General features: G+C 40.0%; 1 protein-coding gene across 1 annotated transcript; it reads left to right on the top strand.

Annotated features, from left to right (window-relative positions):
- Nucleotides 1–2404: 2404 nt before the first annotated feature.
- tmem255b (transmembrane protein 255B) lies at nucleotides 2405–19513 on the top strand (the record flags this gene model as incomplete). The annotated part of the gene is made up of 9 exons (XM_080426769.1): nucleotides 2405–2733; nucleotides 3422–3564; nucleotides 3850–3912; nucleotides 12500–12589; nucleotides 15842–15922; nucleotides 16990–17075; nucleotides 17921–18074; nucleotides 18731–18874; nucleotides 19283–19513. The coding sequence occupies exons 1-9, from the start codon at nucleotides 2646–2648 to the stop codon at nucleotides 19511–19513; spliced, it is 1080 nt and encodes a 359-aa protein (XP_080282895.1). The 5' UTR covers nucleotides 2405–2645.
- Between the last annotated feature and the right edge of the window lie 511 nt (nucleotides 19514–20024).

Raw genomic sequence — 20024 nt, 5'->3', positions numbered from 1 at the left:
GTGTCTTTATCGCTGCACTAGCAACTCTTACTGATTGATTCAGTGGGGAGGGGAACTGGGGAAGATAGCGTGAACCTCTGTTCACATTTTACTGTATGCTCTCATGGTGAAACTCCTCACTATCGCGTTGAAAGAAGTGGCTGGCGACTTCATGTGTTTTGGAGGAGGTTGTCTACACCTCCCCAGGGCAGCGGAGGAGGTTGGCAGTGACTGCAGTACACTTGGGAAATAATTTGTAACATCTACATTGGGGAGATGCTTTGACAACATTTACCTTCCACAGAATCATTTTGATTTAGCTATTTAAATCGGATGGGAATTGAATGTTATTAAAACGATCGAGGCAGAGAATATTTATTGTCACATTACAGGTTTACAGGTGTAAAGAAGTGGTTGAATTGTTGTAGTATTCCTTGAGAGAGAGAGAGAGAGAGAGAGAGGATAGAGGATTGCGAGAGCAGAAGAGAAAGAAACACAGGCTAGAAACAGGTTAAATAAACAAATAAAGATATATATATACACATATCAGATAGCGTATGTATGCAGTTCAGTTCATGAATCCTCCTTTCTTGCTGCATTGTGTAGCCACGACTGTACAGTTCTATTTTGTCTATATCATCAATATATATTTCCATAGAGTTTAGGATAGGAATGTGAATCAATAGTGAGTTTGTGTGTGCGCTTGCTTGTAGTGTGTGTGTGTGTGTGTGTGTGTGTGTGTGTGTGTGTGTGTGTGTGTGTGTGTGTGTGTGTGTGTGTGTGTGTGTGTGTGTGTGTGTGTGTGTGTGTGTGTGTGTGTGTGTGTGTGTGTGTGTGTGTACGCACGCGTGTGTGAAAGAAGACATGGATAGGGTGAATGAAGCAGTTGTTTGTTTCACTAGAAACGTATAGGGCAGAGCTCATAAAGTGGTTTTATTTGGCTGTCATGTGTGGTTACTGCCCCTCTCGCTCTTGTGCTATCACTAAAGCTCATGTCATAACTCTCTGAGATAAGTTTTATATATGAGAAATACATAATGTAACATAACCCTTATAGTGCATTTTGTTTTTCTATATGGTCTTTAAGGTTTTTGCAGATCAATCATGTTATAACATAATGATACATGTAGTAAGTAAATAATATAGGAGTAAACATAACAGGTTATATAATAAGGTTATGGTGAGGTACTGATCACTGGAAATAAACTTAAGAGGGAAAAAAGTGTTCATACGCAATAGTTTTAATGGTTAAACATGTTGCAATAATAACATGAGTTATGTGTGATGCAGGGGAAATGTATTGTTGGATCTAGCTGCATCTACCATACTTACAATATCGTGTTGTGCAAGCTCTTATATTACACAGATATTATACTGCACTTTTTTTTATCTGATCTCATTCTCCACTGCTATTTATTAAATGACTATCAGCTGTGCTCTATCAGTTTAAATACGCAAATGCTGAAGGCTCCTGTATCAGCGTTATAAAAAAAAGTTGATAAATTGAAATAAATATTTTGCCACATAGCACTTTGTTTTTGTGTCCCTTACATGCTTGATGTGGTCACACTGCGTGCACACACACACACACACACACACACACACACACACACACACACACACACACACACACACACACACACACACACACACACACACACACAAACAAACAAACAAACAAACAAACAAACAAACAAACAAACAAACAAACAAACAAACAACAAGACATGACATGTACAGTAGCCTACTATTTATTTGGATATATTAACTATAGGCTAAGCCTAATATGTTGGCTTCCACAGCCCTGCTGGCACCTGCAGCATCTTCCTCTGCATGTAGGCTATTCTCTTTCTCTTAAGTATGTATAGTATAGTAATAGCCAAATTAAACCGTGCTAAACCACACACATTCACCCCTGACAAAACAAACTTCTATGAATCCGCATTCATTCCCTCAAGAAGAACCGCTCCAAACAGTTGATTAAACAGAGCAGTGGTTCCCAAACCTTTTAGCTCGAGACACAAAAGAGACATTTTATGTCTCCCTGGGACCCAACTAGTGAACATTTTTTGTGTTGTTTTTTTCGTTTATGGAATCTATTTGCTAAATCTTTTTTTGCAAAAAAAAAAAAAGAAAAAAGGAAACGAAAAAAGGGGACATTTTCTCGCGACCCATAAAAATGGGTCCGCGACCCAAACATGGGTCCCGACCCACTTTTTGGGAAACAGTGAAATAGAGGTAGGCTACATCTGGCTGCTGATTGGCTAATGGCGTGATCGGCTACTTGTATCATGTACACCTTTCATCGTCTGTTCTGTTCCTCAGTCTGTCTGAGACTCGGAACCCTAGAGGAGTAAGTAAAGTAACCTATCTACCACCGCGGTCAAAGAACATTACAAGTTTAAAGCAAACGTGGTAAATTGACACAAATCCACACCGTTATATGCGCGAAAATGACTGGATTATAAAGAACTGATCGCGCACCACTTTGCACCTGTGACAGTGTGACCAGGCAGGCACTCTTATCGAGGAGAAGAATAGGATGCGGGTGATGTGAACGAACGTGAAGTGTTGTCTGATCTGCATTAGGATCCTCTGATCTGCATCATTCCTCACTTACCTCTCCATTCAACTTGTGGATAATTCCTCCCTGTGATCCGGAGAAAATGCATCAGCCACCACCAGCAGCCCATCAGCCACCAGCAGCCCAACAGACACCTCAACAAATAACAGCAGAAGTCCTGGACCCAGCAGGTCAGTTGCAAGATGACTTTGTCCACAATTCCATGCTGTATTGATGTTGGTACCATAAGAGATAACAGGCAAACGTTGATCAAAATAACAATTATTGAATTAAGTAATGCAGATGTTTAACAATCATTCAACTCTTGAGAGCGTAAAATGAAACCAAATGGACCCATAAGGGTCCATTTGGTTTCATTTTACGCTCTCAAGAGTTAAAGATCTATAAGGGTCCATTTGGTTACCAACTCTCCATCATTTAGCTGGGGATCACCTGGAACCCCCTCAAGAACCACTGATATAGATCAAATTATTTGTTTCATTTGTGAATTGACTATATCCTGCTTATTAATTTATTTTTGTTTTATTAAGCTATTATGTTCTATTTAAGAATGTTATTTTTTTTTGCATTTTAGCCTACTGGAACATGGGCTCAATTTGTTTTAATTAAATTCGTTAGGCTCTATAGTATTAATGTATTTGAACGTTTAAAAAAATGCACTACAAGATGAATGAAATCTTGAAGGACTCAGATGGATATGCTGCTACTCTGCTTGTTTAGGTATAGTCAATAGGCAGACTGTTGCATCAGAAGGTTAGGGGTTAGTTAGGTGTGTGTGTGCATGCATGTATGTATAAAGCTTCACTTATAGGCCTATGTGTTCTTTATTATCTATGCATCAAACCCTGTGTTCTGAAGCCGACTACTGGAAGCGGAGGAATACAGCTCTATGGGTGACCGTGGCCCTGCTGTGTCTGTCTATGGTGGTGTTGGCAGTGGGGTTGGCCTCTGCCACGCGGACCGATAATGTGCCTGTTGCTGGTTACTATCCTGGCATTACAGTGAGTAACAGTTATCCATATACACCCACATTATTCTCCATTATCCTTTTGTTATGACAGAAACACAATAGGCTACATGGCTCAACCCTCATTAGATTATGAATACTAAAACATGGGGATTAAAAGTTGTCTGGGCCAGGAACTTTAGTAATCGGTTGTGACATGTATGCTACATCCTCACGGTCTCTCCATATCGCTTTAATTTGTACTTTCCTTTTCATTTATCTGTTCTTCAACCCCCCCCCCCCCCCCTCTCTCTCTCTCACTCTCTGTCTCTCTCTCCAGGTGAGCTTTGGAGCATTCCTGGGTATTCTTGGCATCCATCTGCTGGAGAACCGCAGACCTATGGTGAGTCTGATTAGTGTTGGGAATAATGTACATTTTTGAATAATGTGATTGTAATAATGTCTAGTAAAGGGGGAAAATAGTTGTTATTTTGCTAACAACTTTGAAACTTCTTAACACATACTGTCAAACAGTGAGGGTTTAGGGGAGCAGTTTTGGTTTGGTTGTTATCATTTCTACTATTGGTAAAAAGGATAGTTAGTTGGTATGTGTGTAAGGTCACTTACAAATTTGAGAGTTTGGCCATCCTATGACTTTAAAATGGGTCACTGTTCTGGGAAAATGTGCCCTGCATACCATAAATAAAAGGGTTATGTTACAGACATTACAAATTCACTAAAGTGTTTATGGGAAATTGCGCTATTATGAGAAAGAAACAAATCAGATTACCTTATGCTGTTGTAATGTGCTCCTGGTCCTTGCGTCCTCTTCAGTGAACATGACTGGATTTGTGGGGAGCTAAGTGAACGTGATTGACCCGGGACATCAATGACAAGGAAGGAAATTGTATTATTATTGCCTAATGGCTGACACATCTCCTTTATTTTAGACAGGGACATAAATATAATAACAACCAACATCCTCTGAAGTTCTTGATAGACCATTACTGTAATAGTAGCTTAACCATTTTCAACCTGAGTGTCCATATTTTTGGGCATGTCATTATAGGTGAAAAAGTTAAAAATAGTACAAATAAATTACAAAAATGTACTACAAATGTACCCCAAAAAAAGCTACATTGTGAGCTTGTAGATGGACTATGTTCGGCTATATTCATCGTACAACAAACAATATAGTGGTTAAATCATAATATTCGTGATTAAAGCTGTAAAGGTTGTCTGGGACTGGAGTAAACAAAGGGAAGGAAATGACCTCAACAAGTGACTAAATTCAAATAGGACACGGTACCAGATAGTTCCAGTGGACTAGTTAATGAAAATGACCATTGACTGACTACCAGGAGCTGCCTGGTGTTATGTTAGTGTCGGTGGTATTGTCTTCCCAACACATGAAACCCAGTGTGAGAGTGGTTTGTGTGGATTCCTTACCTCAGTGGTTCTCAAAATGTATTGGGGAGGTTCCATGGGTTCCATGGGTTCATTTCACCTTTTATTTCAGCAGCCGGCTACACGTTAACGGTTAACCCTATGACAGAAGGCACAAGAATAACTGCTAAATGAAAATACAAATTTCATTCATTCATACAGTATCTCCCCACTTACAGTATAAACAGTCGGAGAATTCGCTCCAAAGTCTTATGTTAAGGGTGTCCCTGGCACAAAATCTTTTCAAATGTAGGTCCGCTGTCTAATAACATGTATCTATTTGGGGGTCTTTGGCATGAAAATGCTTGGAAACCCCTACCTAACATGAGCAGTGGTGGACAGTAACAAAGTACATTTACTTGAGTGCTGTACTTACACAGTGAGTACATTTTGTGAGTATCTGTACTTTACTTGAGTATTTGTATTTGTGGATACTTTCACTGCACCACATTTCAAAGACAAATATTGACTGATTCCACTACATATCAAGGAAGGGGACAATTCAATTATTAAATACCCTCTCCAAGTAGTCCAGTAACTTTAATTCAATTACAAATTTGACAACTTTCACTTGTAATTTAGTAATATTTGACTAGTAGTATCTTTACATTGACTCAAGTAAGTGTCCACCACTGAACATGATCTGGAGAAGGAAAAGTGTGCCTTCACACATCATCATAGGATTATGAGCGTTTCTGTATGGATTATTCTACTGTTATACAACTTGGATCCAGGAGTTTTTCTGTTGAAACATGTTAAGCACAGAAGGAGGTATACGTGTGTGTGTGTGTGTGTGTGTGTGTGTGTGTGTGTGTGTGTGTGTGTGTGTGTGTGTGTGTGTGTGTGTGTGTGTGTGTGTGTGTGTGTGTGTGTGTGTGTGTGTGTGTGTGTGTGTGTGTGTGTGTGAGAGAGAGAGAGAGATGTAAATTTTTTACGAGGTGTCCTGTGCCTGGTCAGATCACTTTGTCTTATGTTACGCTACTGCCTAATTTATGCTCCGTCGTACAGCGGTGTCCCACTCTGAAAATAGCCGATCTAAAAGCTCACAACGCGTTGTACGACTTGATCAGGCTTAAATTCTACCATATATAATGTGGTCCTCCTAGACCTGTTCTTGGATGTATGCCGCAAAACTGTGTGTGTGTGTGTGTGTGTGTGTGCGCTCACGTGCACGCCCTGCGTGCGTGCGTGCGTGTTTGTGACATAGAAAGAGATTTAGGGCCGATGGTGCCTGCCTCCCCGGCATCGCTCCCAGTTCTCCGCTTTAAAATTTAATGGGACGACTGCTGCCACACTGGCGCAGTGCTTCAATGTCCCTTATATCACACACACACACACACACACACACACACACACACACACACACACACACACACACACACACACACACACACACACACACACACACACACACACACACACACACACACACACACACACACACAAACGCCTTCCTTCCTGCTCCGTTTCTGTGGCTTGTCTAGTAAGATGATCAGAGGCTAGCAGAACAGGTTTCCTCATTAAAGAACAACTATGCGTATCATCACACTGCAGGGAACATCTGATCGCCCCCAAACATCTTTTACTTCCAGGATCATGCAGCGCTTTCAAGTGCAGGAGCGGCACATTTTCGAACAATGTTTTCATTGTGGATCTTTATATGTCTTGATATGATTAATTGAATACATAGGACCACAATGGCAACAAACCCTCAGAGCTTTTTATGTTATCCTTTTAGCATTATTGTATAACTGTACCTCTGTACTTTTTGCAAACTGTTAATAGGGCATAGCAGTGGCGGCCATTTTCTGGTTCCACTTCAAAATACTCAATGCATTTTTCCCATTGACATTTCCAAAAATATTTATATCAATTCATTTAAGCCTGGAATCAAGCCATCCAGGGTCCTGGTGAATCATGACCATAAACCTTTTTTTTCTGTGATTTTCATTTATTTTATATTTAATTATATGATATACTATATTTAATAAATACCCTTTGTTTTGCCGTTTTCAAAAAAGTGTTTTCACAGAATCAAACGTTTTATGGTCATGATTCACCAGGACCCTGGATGGCTTGATTCTAGGCTTAAATTAATTGATATAAATATTTTTGGAAATGTCAACGGGAAAAATGCATTGAGTATTTTGAAGTGGAACCATAAAATGGCCGCCACTGCTATGCCCTATAAAGTATTCAATCAAGCAATCTCAGACTTCATCAGTCTGTGACTTTACTAGTCTATATCATACATGTAATATATGGCATATGACCCCAAAGGTTTTAGCCTGATCTAAGCCCTATTGACTTCCATTATAAAGTATTGTAAACAATATAAAACATATGTGAAAGAAAATGTGGGTACTAGGTACTACGTTGACCTACTGGCAGAAATTTGGTCTGCAAGTTTATCTCTGGAGAAACACACACACACACACACACACACACACACACACACACACACACACACACACACACACACACACACACACACACACACACACACACACACACACACACACACACACACACACACACACACACACACACAGAGACCCCTCTTATTGAAGGCTAGCCTCCTATAGAGCCACACCTCGAATGGAGGCCTAACTGCAACCTTTAGTTCCCATCTTGTCTCATCTCGTCCTCCTCCCAAAAAGGTTGAAAGGATTATGGAGCATGAAATTATGTCGCTCCCAAAAAATTGAAATAAAATAGTCTGTGAATCTACTGTCCATGCACTAACGCTCCCAGTCCCTATAATAATAGGGTAATAATCCACTGGCCTCATCCAGTGCAGTGTACCTGCTTGATGACTGAATGCATTGATAGTCCCTTGCTCCAGAGGATTCTGCCTGTATTTCACACACTGCTGTCCCCTCGGTCACCTTGTGGTGGCAGAGCAGAACACTGGGGCCATTAAGAAGGGCCATATTTTTTACTTCCCAGGCCATGGGATGTCCAGTGCTTATTACAAGTGTGTCCAGCTGTGGTCATGATTGGTATTTCAAACCCCCGAGCTCTGAATGACCTTGCAGGCAGTTGTCTGTGGCCGTAGTTACATAACATGCTCAGTATCTTCATTGTCCCTTTCACAGTAAAATCTTGAGTTGTTAGATCTCAAGCATATTTTGAAAGTATACTTGAGGTCTAACAACTCAAGATCTGGAGTGTTAATTTAACACATTACTTTCAGTGTTAAATGAACACTCCAGATTTAGCTCTTTCACCTTTTTTCCCTTATGCCTCTGTCATTACATAATTATTTACTCTTTCGGTTAACTGTTTTCACTCAACTTTAAACAAGACTAGGTCTAATAATGGCCAAGGTTATTATAGTTTTACATTTTTCATTCGTTTTTTATTTGTATTTCATTTTGACTTTATGTTTTCAATTTCAGGTTAGGTTTAATGAGTTTTCAAAGTGGGTTTACTAGTTTAGCTTAGTTTTTAGTTTTTTTAGGCTTAGTTAGTTGTTAAGTAACACCTAGTTAGTTGTTATTTTTTGAAAGAGCTCTTAGTTTCAGTTTAGTTTTTATTACGTTTATAGTTAGTTTTATAACATTTTGCAATATGAGGTATTTGTCAAGGGCGAGATTCAAAAAGGCAAGAACAAATATATTCTCTAAAAAGGATTCTTTTTACAGGGATATTTTTACGTTATTTTTTGTTAGTTTTGTAAACACACAATACCGTTTCAGTAAGTTATCATTTATTTTGTAAAGCTTCACTTTTATTTCAGTTAAAGGTAGGGTAAGTGACATTTCTTTTTTAAATAAACCTTAAATAGTTCTATAATCTGATACTCATTGCTATAGACTCTGGAGAGAGTGTCTCCTGTTACTGAACAAACACTCTATGGGGTAGGCAACCTTAGGCACGGGTGCCAACATTGGCACAGGGGAGGGTGATCACTGGCACACTGGCATAAGAGTGAGAGAGAGGTTTTTTTATTTTAAAATTAAATATTCAAAAAGGGGGTTAAGTCAGTTAAATGAAGTCCCCTCACATCTATATACAAATTACATTCTGCACATAATTCTACATTCATTCAAACTCTGAACTGGGGAGGGAGTCTGGGAGATAGGTGGGTTATTGCTCTGAGTCTAAATATTCCATTTTGATGTGGTGTCATAATTAAACTTAATGTTGATATGGCACACTGACGATCAAGAAAATGAAAACATGGCACTTCATGTCAAAAAGGTTGCCGACCCCTGCGGATCTCTCATCAAATGGATGAGGTCCCATGGATCTGGTTTCTCGTTATATGGAGAACGTCATCATATTGATGAGGTCATATTGATGACGCCAATCAGACAAGACAGGGTCTAATAACAGCATTTGGAATCCACAAGCTGCTGTTATTAGACCCTGTCTTGCCTGATTGGCGACACACGTCTTAGACTGGCCACATGACATTCTAGAGCCACACTGTGGATCTAGAATGGCATGTGGCCAGTCTATGACGTGATGTCATTTATACGTATTCATGATGACTCCATATTTGGGAAAGGTTTAGGCCTGATCCTCCCGCCTTTCACCAACATTATAAAATGCAAGTTAAACTAGAAAAGGTGCTCCTCGGAGCACTGCCAGACCCCTAGCGGTTGAAATCTGAATGGCCGGACTGCGCATGACGTGTGTGCAGAGGAAAAGAGGGACAGACATAGGAAAAGAGGGACAGACATAGGAAAAGAGGGACAGACAAAGGAAAAAAGGGACAGACCGAGGAAAAGAGGGACAGACAAAGGAAAAAAGGGACAGACCGAGGAAAAGAGGGACAGACATAGGAAAAGAGGGACAGACAAAGGAAAAAAGGGACAGACCGAGGAAAAGAGGGACAGACCGACAAAGCCTCATGTAGGCCGACCCTCTGGGTCTGGCAATAATATAAAGCATAATGTGAAAAATGCTTGGAGTTACTTCCTTGGCCTACTGGCAGCATGCACAAATAATTTGGTGCTCATTGGTCCTGCGATTAGCCCCGGACAAATGGACAGACAAACGGACCCATTTGTAGATGTCTTGCATTTGTAGCATCTTACAGGGCCACGTTGTAAAAATCTGTATGTTTGTGTATCTTTTGCAATTGACATTTATTTCTATACTCCATTTCTTAACCACCAATCTTAGCAGCAGCGTCTGTCACTCAGCCCGCCCTCTTCCACCCTCAGACCAAAACCCAGCCTCTCTGACCAAAATAAATGTATCATTCTCACTTGGGTAAGGAATGGGCAGTGAGGGTTTTGGATGAGGGAGTGTGCTAGGCTGTTTTATGTGCTGGCAGCTGGTGCTGAGGTAATGCGAACTAATGCAGTTGTCAGAGTCTATTGTCTATGCTGCTCAATGCTGGCCTCATCTCCCACTTGCAGCCCATAAAGGCAGAGTCATTTACCCTGCTAATGAACTGGAGGATCCGGGCTTGTGTTGGATAAAGCCTGCAATCTTTCAAATCGACCAAAAGATGGTCTTATCCACTTCACTGATTTTTACCTCCATATCTATCTTCTGGATCTTTCACCCATAAAAAGCTTTGCTTCTTTTCATACAAAGTAAAATCCTCAGTGTTAATTCAACACATTTGGTTACAAAATGGAACAGTAAGGGTACATTTCTTTACATTTGCACACTCAGTTAAATAAACGATATGGATATAAGTGTGTACAGTGTGTCACTATAAGGTCTCCACGAGTGAATGTATTTGTTGAGAGTACATTTTAGTTTTTTGGTCGATTGATTTATTTTATTTGATAGGACTTTAAAGTACAATCACAAAATAAATCATATCCAGAATAACACAGTATAATCAGTGGTAGACAGTAATGAAGTACATTTACTTGAATACTGTACTTAAGTTAAAAAAAAATACTTTTGACTGAAATATTTGTACTTTTGAATATTATTTGTATTTTTAAAAGCATGTACTTTTGAATAAAGCAAGTACTCCAGTACTTTAACTCAAGTACAAATTTAACAGCAACTTTCACTTGTAATTGAGTAATATTTGACCAGGAGTATGTATCTATACTTTGACTAAAAGTACTGGGGTTGAGTACTTTGTCCACCACTGAGTATAATGAAATACTTACTTCCATGTGGTTCTGTTTTCTCAAGGTAATCTTAAAACGGTTGTTTGCAAGTAATGATGGTATAAAGATAGACTGATCAATCGAGTGAGCGAGCAATCGATCGAGACAGACAGACAGACAGACAGACAGACAGACATATCGATCGATCGACCGATCGATCGATCGATCGATCGATCGATCGATCGATCGATCGATCGATCGACGACAGACAGACAGACAGACAGACAGACATACATACCCACAAACAGACAATGTATTATCTGGCAGATTTGTACAGTAGTTTCTGTCCTGAAGGAGGAATTGGCCAGGCAGTAAAAGGTTGCTTAACAATAAACTTTATGATCAGACATCTGTGATCAGCCAAGCATGAATGTTGGAGTTAAAGGGTGTTAGTAGCTGAAGTCTGTGAGTGTGTGAATGTGCACGCGTGCATGTGAGTGTGCATGTACAGTACAGTAGTAACACCTGTTTAATATCCATAGCACTTAAGCAAGGGATGTTTGGTTGAACACATAGTAACAGCAATATGTGATACATGTCACAATGTATGTGTATTCTTAAGTCTGTGAGGTGATGATTAGTGTTTATGGACATAGATTATAGGACACATCATTTCTACACAAAGGTTTAATCAGAGCAATTCAAGACAAAGGCTTGGCTGGTGTCACCACACATTAATTTAATTAAGGGTCTATGTTTGAAGTAGAGTGACAAATCGAAGCAAAAATGGTTCTTTCCAAGCTTATTTGCCCATTACTGGGTCTGTATCTTTGTCAAAATCTGCTTTGGTGGGTGTTTGTGTTTAACCCTGACCAATTCGTTAACCAAACTGTGTGTGTGTGTGTGTGTGTGTGTGTGTGTGTGTGTGTGTGTGTGTGTGTGTGTGTGTGTGTGTGTGTGTGTGTGTGTGTGTGTGTGTGTGTGTGTGTGTGTGTGTGTGTGTGTGTGTGTGTGTGTGTGTGCGCGTGTGTGCGTGTGTGTGTGTGTGTGTGTGTGTGTGTGTGAGAGAGAGATAAGTTGGGGGAATTAAATTGACCTTGGAGGTGTAAAAGGTCCATTGGCCCACCTCACCTCCATGTCCATAATTCTCCCACAGAGCACTTGTGGTTGACAGGACAAGAAGCTGTACATTTCATTTATTATCCTGCATGCTGGATACTGCAATCAGCAAACACAGCAGTGAGCAAGCGAGCACATATACTGTGTGTGTGTGTGTGTGTGTGTGTGTGTGTGTGTGTGTGTGTGTGTGTGTGTGTGTGTGTGTGTGTGTGTGTGTGCGTGCGTGCGTGCGTGCGTGCGTACATGTTTTAGTGTTGTATTTGTGTGAGTCTTACAAGTGAGGTTTATCTTCTGTAATGAATGCATTAATAAAAAAAAAATTGTTTAACTCATTTGAGCATTTGGCTCAAACCTCTCCTGCATTTCTCACATGCTGCTCTATCTTTCTTTCAGCTAACGGCAGCCATCATATTCATCAGTATTGGAGTCATGGCCTCTTTCTTCTGTGCCATTGTTGACGGGATCATCGCAGCAGAGTTTATAGTATGTATTCAACATCTGTGGATCTTTGAGAACGTTCCCATGCCCTAGTTGTGGACAGAAAACACGTGGGTTATTTCCATTTCTCTACCTACTTAACCCCCATATTCACACTCAAAATTTTTATTATGGAGTTAATGTATACTTTTATGTACACCAATCCAAATCGAGACAAACAAGCACGCATGTGCGTGCGTGCGCACACACACACACACACACACACACACACACACACACACACACACACACACACACACACACACACACACACACACACACACACACACACACACACACACACACACACATGCACACCATTCCTATCCATAACCCCAATCTGAATATTTTCCTAATTTTAAGCTTTTTTAACAACAAAACAACAATTTATCTGGAGAGGAGGACCATTCAAATAGTCCTCACGATGTCTATTTCTCAAATTCTACTAGGCTCGTGGGTGCATTTGGCCCTCACAAGTATAGTAATACGAGTACACACACAGGTCCCTTTAGTCAGGCTTTAGTAATAGAACTTCTTGGATGTAATCAGACACAGTGTGACCCGTACTCCATCATGATTCACCACTGCAAGGTTCAGCCAATCTCAGTGCCTAGCCTGCAGTATGGTGGCTCAGCCCACAGTTCCAGACAAACCTTCTGTAAAGCAGAGATGATTGAACTTTTCCTTATAAAAAAAACCACTTAAAAACACTTACCATGGCAAGTGTTTTCGACCACTCAAATGCATTTTACAATGTACTTCACATTCACCAATTCACATACACCACAACGGCAGAACACTGTCTAATCAGTATACCGTTAGGGGTACAGTGTCCTGCTCAAGGACACTTCGACACGCAGCCAGAAGCCAGGTATCGAACGGGAATCTTCCGCCCTCTTTTCTAATCAAAGGGGAAAACATCTCTTCCACGTAGCATTGGTACCATATGGTAAGACTTAAGGCATATTTTTTCCACTTTGATCTTACTTGGCTGGTACCTTCAAGACATGTGTGTCGGGTAATGGTATACTCTGGCCCACATGCAGTATACTGACACTTATAGAGGACAAAAGTGATATGGGATGCACTCTGGTCAGTTTTTCTGTCCAGCACTGTTAGCTTCCATAGTACAATTTGATAGGGGAAAGTGCAATACAAGTGGAAGTAAATATTAATGTCTGTTTGTACAATAAATATCAGTGACGTGTTGCATTAAATGGGTGCACAATCTGGTAGTTATGCAGTAGTCTTGTCATCACTATCTCTTACAGATAAACAACGGCATTTTGGACTACTGGCACTACTGTGAAAATCAGGTCCAGCTCACCTAAAACAGGACAGTCAAACATGGTGCAGACCAGCAGTGCAAACCAAGCCATTGAATACTGTAGAGACGTAAACATTCAAATGTATAAATGTATTACTCTTCACAAACATTTAATGAGGTAATCCTTTAAACATACTTAAGGCCCCAACAACATACACACATACATTTGGAAAGTTCCATTGATCACCTTTTCAGCCTTTGATGTTCATATGAGGCTACTGTACATTAGTTAGACACCTCTTCCTGCTGGTCAAAACATCAACCAGTGAAGCAAAATGGAACTGGTAGATTACAGCTTAGTTAGATGTAATGTATATGACGTATATGTTTATGACGACTCTGCACATGAAAATATGAAAAATATTAAACGATGAGACAGCAGATGTTCATCTCACAATGCATTTTGGTGTGATATTTGGGATTGAAGTGAATGGATTTAAATTATGCAGGTGAACTTGACCTGCATAATTTGAGACATGAAAAAAAAAAACATCCGGTTTGGACAGAGATTAGCTGCATGATTAGCTGCACTTGGTCAGGCAGGCATTAACCAATAACCACTGTCAACCTAGCGCCCCTATTTTGGGCATGTCATTATAAGCAAAACTTTAATAAATTATTAAATAAATAAAATCAGTAAAATTGTGAAAAAAAATTACAAGCTCAAACTGCAACACATTGTGAGGTTGTAGATCGACTACAAGCTCACCTAAATATCTCACATGTACTTGTACTTAGCTTTGTCAATGAATCATAGATATGTATTTAGCTTTTGGAAACTTTGCACTTGTTTCTCTCTTTTGTTATACACCCTGAGTCAGGTTGATACATTCACAGAATATTTTTGTAGAGTGGTTAATGGTCGCACCAACTCTATTATTCTATAGCAACCCTATACATCCGTGTTGTAATCTGATAGAGAGGTTAACAGCCCTCCGTCCACCCTCTCTGTCACAGCAGTACATCATAGGCTGTTCTAGTGGGAGAAGAGATACTGTAACTCTCACTTTCACTCTCACTCTACAGGCACATTCATATCTGTGCAAAAAAAGCCTCTATTTTAAGTTAAAATATTTTTAGGGTATATAATTTCCTCATTTCCCTCTGTATTGGGAATTGAGTGTGCACAAAGTAGTCATATAGTAGAGTAAAAAAAATCATAACTTTTTGTTTTGTTTCTGTCTAACCCTAGCCCGTAGCCTACAAGATATCGTTCAACTTTTTGGATATACTGGTATGATTGTCTCTTGTAATAGCTGATGTTTTTATGGCATATGGGGTGTTCTTTCTGTATGTATAGTGTTTTTTTCATTTTTTTTAATGGACCCCTGAGTATACACAAATAAAGTTGATTGATTGATTGATATTTGATATACAGATGCATAAAAATATATATATATATATATCACGGAAAAGTTCATTTCTGAATGAACAATGAATCTAGAATATATGAAAGTTTCACTTTTCAAATTAAATTATATATATTCTTTCCGTAATATATATATATTACGTAAAGAAATGAACTTTTCCACGATACGTTTTTTTTAGATGCAATAATAATGTGTGGTTGTCACAAAATCCTAAGGAGGCACACCTGGATTTGTCTCACGGCACACACACGCCTTGGCACATTGTTTGGGAGCCACTGGGCTAGAGGAACTTTTAAATAACCAAATGTGAAGATGCAGATATTTAACATATTTTACAGTGCAGCCTTTTTTGTATAATGACTAATAAATTCCAAATATAGTGTCTATTATTAAATTGCATTTCATGGTTTATTAGTATCTCTCTCATCTTGAAGGTGCTATACAAATACAGTTATTATTATTATTATTATTAGCATCTTATATCATCAGTCATATTCTAATAGCTGTTTGTTGCCTGATCCTTGTGTGTTTGTCTTCTGCTCACCTCTCTGTGATGTTTAGGATACAAGACCTCTGCTACAAGATGGATGTGACTATTATGCCAGTGGATCTGGTTATGCTTTCGACAACTACTATACTGAGGTGATTTGAGCATACACACTTTCAGTCACCTGTGCTTGCATCCTGCGCGCACGCACGCACGCACACGCACACGCACACGCACACGCACACACACACACACACACACACACACACACACACACACACACACACACACACACACACACACACACACACACACACACACACACACACATTGCACACAACCAGGGAAACTTTACAAGATTGTACCATTAGGCTATGCTATTTTTTTCAGCAGGGGTCTTGCCTGAAAATTGTGCACTGCTTTATGTTTGCCTTGAATTATTTTAAAATTGCGTTTGAGATTTGAGATCTGTATGGTAAAAATGTAGTTTGTGTCAATGAAAAGTTATATTCCGACAGTCTTCCACACATTTGTGGACATACAGATCTTTTAGTTTTAATATAGCCTATAGTGTCACCTAGTGGTCAGTAGATGTGTCTGCTGGCTCATGGACAGTACTGAATAGCCTTGAGTAACATAATAGAACTTGGATGCCATCCAGTGTACTCTTCCTAGAGACAAATTTAATTAACACAACCATAAAACTATTTTACACTCTGAATATGTTTTATGTCATCCGGACAATTCCATACTGTACCTCGAGTCAAGTATCTATTTCTCTAAACTGTAGCCAATTAGCTTCTGTATGACAGCTCGATTAATTACTCCTCAGTAGGGCTGCAACTATTATTTTCTTTACGATTATTCTATCCATTAGTTTTTTAATTATTTGAATAATCAAGCAGTGCTGGGGGTTTTTCTGCTAATTTGTTTTATTTTTTATATCAACAATTCAACACAAAACAATTGTAATCGATTATTATTGTATGCGAAAATAGCCGATCTACAAGGTTGCGGTGGAATGCGGAAGCTTGTAGATTGGCTATTTTAGCTATTTTAATAAAAAAGTGAAATTCTAATATTTAATCCCCCAAATAGTTGCAATGCAAATTGATTCAATTGATTAGTTCGATCAGCTGTTGCACCCTTACTCTTGAGACACTGTTTGAAAGTTTTTTTAAAACATGCAGAAAACAGTGTGGCTTTTCTCGTGTGTCTGCAGGTGACGTGCAGATCATTGGACCACACATGTAAGCTCAAAGTGAGAAGCAACACCTGTTACTGCTGCTACCTGTACAGCTGTGAGAAGTAAGCCTTTGGTGTTTAAACCTGCATACCCTACCCTCCCTGTCCTACGTGGGACTTGAGCCCTGGTCTCCCACTTTATGACCTTCAGGCAGGCACTAGGCTACTATTTGTCAACCGGCAGGTGTCCTACCTGCACACCATGGTCAAAATGTATCAATAGAAGAGTAGGGAGACTCCAATCACTGCTGCAGCTTTAACTCTCTCTGTACGTGCATGCGTGCGTGTGCGTGCGCGTGTGTGCATTATGCAGAAGCGTGTCTATGTGTGTGTGTGAGTGCATGCATGTGTACGTCGTCAGTCTTTAATTCTGATGAAAAAGATCAGGCTCTCTCTCAATTCAATTCAATTCAAAGGGGCTTTATTGGCATGAGAAAACATACGTATACATTGCCAAAGCAAGTAATGTACAATTAAAAGGGAATAAAGAAATGTGTAAACAGAGCTGTGTTACATTGCAACTTAGAGAAATCTATCTTACAAAACCATAAGAATTGTGCATTTGCTGTCAGAAATAGTTATACATCCACGTAGGAGAGGTTTAGCTTGGGATAAACTTTAGAAACAAATGGCAGCAACATTTCAATGTTTTGCATTCACTTGGTATAAAACCTTTGGTACAAATAAGCAGCAAATGTGTTTAAAGGGAGATGCTCTGTTTGTATGTACAGTATCTCTATGTACCGAGATCATAGAGTGATCTCTCCCCCTCTCTCCCTCTCTCCTCTCTCTCTCTCTCTCTCTCTCTCTCTCTCTCTCTCTCTCTCTCTCTCTCTCTCTCTCTCTCTCTCTCTCTCCATCCCTGTCTATCCTTCCCCATGCTTGTACTTCTCTCTCCGGCCCTCTAGTCAAAACTACGAGTACTATGAGTTCACAGGTGTCAGTGGCTGCTGGGATGTGATCCACCTGCATCGTCTACTGTGGGCCTCTGTTGTTCTCAACGTGTTGGGCGTGTTTCTGGGCATCATCACTGCCGCCATCCTTGGGGCCTATAAGGACTTGGTGAGCAGGGATTGGCTGGGGCTTCTTTGTCATTGTGACGGGCAATTTGCTGTGGCACCCGGCCTTCACATACTACTACACATTTAACCACTTTCAACCTGGCACCCCTATGTTGTTTTGGTTATTATATGTTAACATTTTCAAAACTGTTTCTGGTCAAATTTACTCTGAGAGTGTACACAGATTCATTTGGCTCAGTTTGTACACTCTTGGAGTTGCAAATGGATACATTTACACTGAGGATTCTGCTGTGTAGTTTCAATCGAACCGTCACATCAGTTGCCTAATATACTAGGTATAGACACCTGAACCAATAGCATCATTATGGAATGCTGACATGCATCAAAATGCATAGATTTGTTATGGTGAAGCCATATTTGATAATATAGAAATGGGTGATCTTGACTCAAGGCTTGTGGTCTACACATGGCGTGAAGGCAGTCGGATCGGTGGTTGTCCAGAACCACTGCTCCGACCTATAGGGCCCGTCACTATGACACTAAGACATAACCATGCTTATCGTACATAATATCCATCCACAGAGTTAAATCAGCTCTTAGAATGTTGTACTGTACACACTTTTACACCTTTCCTAATGTTATCTCTGCTCTCTTGTTGTTGTTGTTGTTGTTGCTGTTGTGCCTTTACACCATCAGAAACCGGTCACTCAGTCTCAGATGTGTCCAAGCCCAGCTCCACCTCCCCACATCCTATACAACCCTAACCAGCACATGGTCTCCTATACTGGCTACTCATCGCAGGCATTACCTGCCTACCCAAACTATCAGATACCCATGCAGGTACGTCTAAAGATCTAAGTTCTACACAAGATCTAGAGATTGTGTTCAAGTCAATGAGGATCAAATCATACATATTCCTTGATGTTTGTTCCTTGATGTTTGCAGTTTTCTAGTTAAGTTTGGTCATGTTTTAACGACTATGGAGAAAATGTCAACAAACACAACATCTACAAATAAATCCATTAACGGGAAAATGCTGAGGCTTTAAATATAATGAAATGTAATGATGGTGTTATGGTCCTTGAACTAATTACCTCCACCAGGGTTGCCCTAGTAGTTTAAACTGGGTAATTCACTGAGAACATGGCACCCCTCCTCGCTGCCCACAGCTTGCTACCTCTGCTGTATAGTGGCATAGTCACCTACTGAACCACATCTCCCAAAAATAACCCTCTCTTTTCCAAACAGCATCACACCTACCAACCATCCCCACCACAGCCAGTCCCAGAGGGAGGTCTGACATCCACCACCTGCCTGTCTGATGAGAGCCACACCCAGCCGCCCTCTCATGCTCCCACCCAGCCTCCATCACAGGCAGGGTCCCAGGAACCAGGGAACTATATGCTGACGCCCAATGCACCTGCCCTCTATGGACCTGTCTACGGTGCTTTTGAGAAGCCCCCACCTTACCCCTGCTAAGACCACGAGCCAAAACGTGCAGATCTCAAGAATCAATTCTCGATCAGTCAATGAGAATGTAGCACAAGACACTTCGTAGACAGAGAGCCCCGTAGACTAGCTAGCATACAGTGATCTTCAACACTATACTGATGTAATGCTTTGTTTTTTTTTGTCTGAAGGGAAATCAACACTAACTTATAGATGTTTAGTGTTCTTATATCCATTATAATCGAATATGTAGAATTATTCTGGAGCCACAACCTGGCTTTCACACTCTTGTACTGTATATTACATATATTTGAGTGTAGCCTATAGCATATGACAGTGATCTGAAGAGCTGCTTCTGTAATAATCCGTTTGATTATCAGCCTTCTCATGTATTGTCTGTGTACTAGCAGCTAATGTATGAGCAATTTAAAAAAGGGCTTTCTTCACATGTGAACTGTAAAAGTAAATGAGCATAATATTGCTCTGCTACTTTAAAACAGTGATGTTCTCATTAAATTGTTCACACATTCAGCTGGTTATT

Source organism: Gymnoscopelus braueri (assembly GCF_963280865.1).
Source record: "Gymnoscopelus braueri genome assembly, chromosome: 1".
Classification (NCBI taxonomy): Eukaryota; Metazoa; Chordata; class Actinopteri; order Myctophiformes; family Myctophidae; genus Gymnoscopelus; species Gymnoscopelus braueri.
The sequence above is the reverse complement of the archived record's forward strand: the minus strand, read 5'-3'. Positions and strand labels throughout refer to the sequence as shown.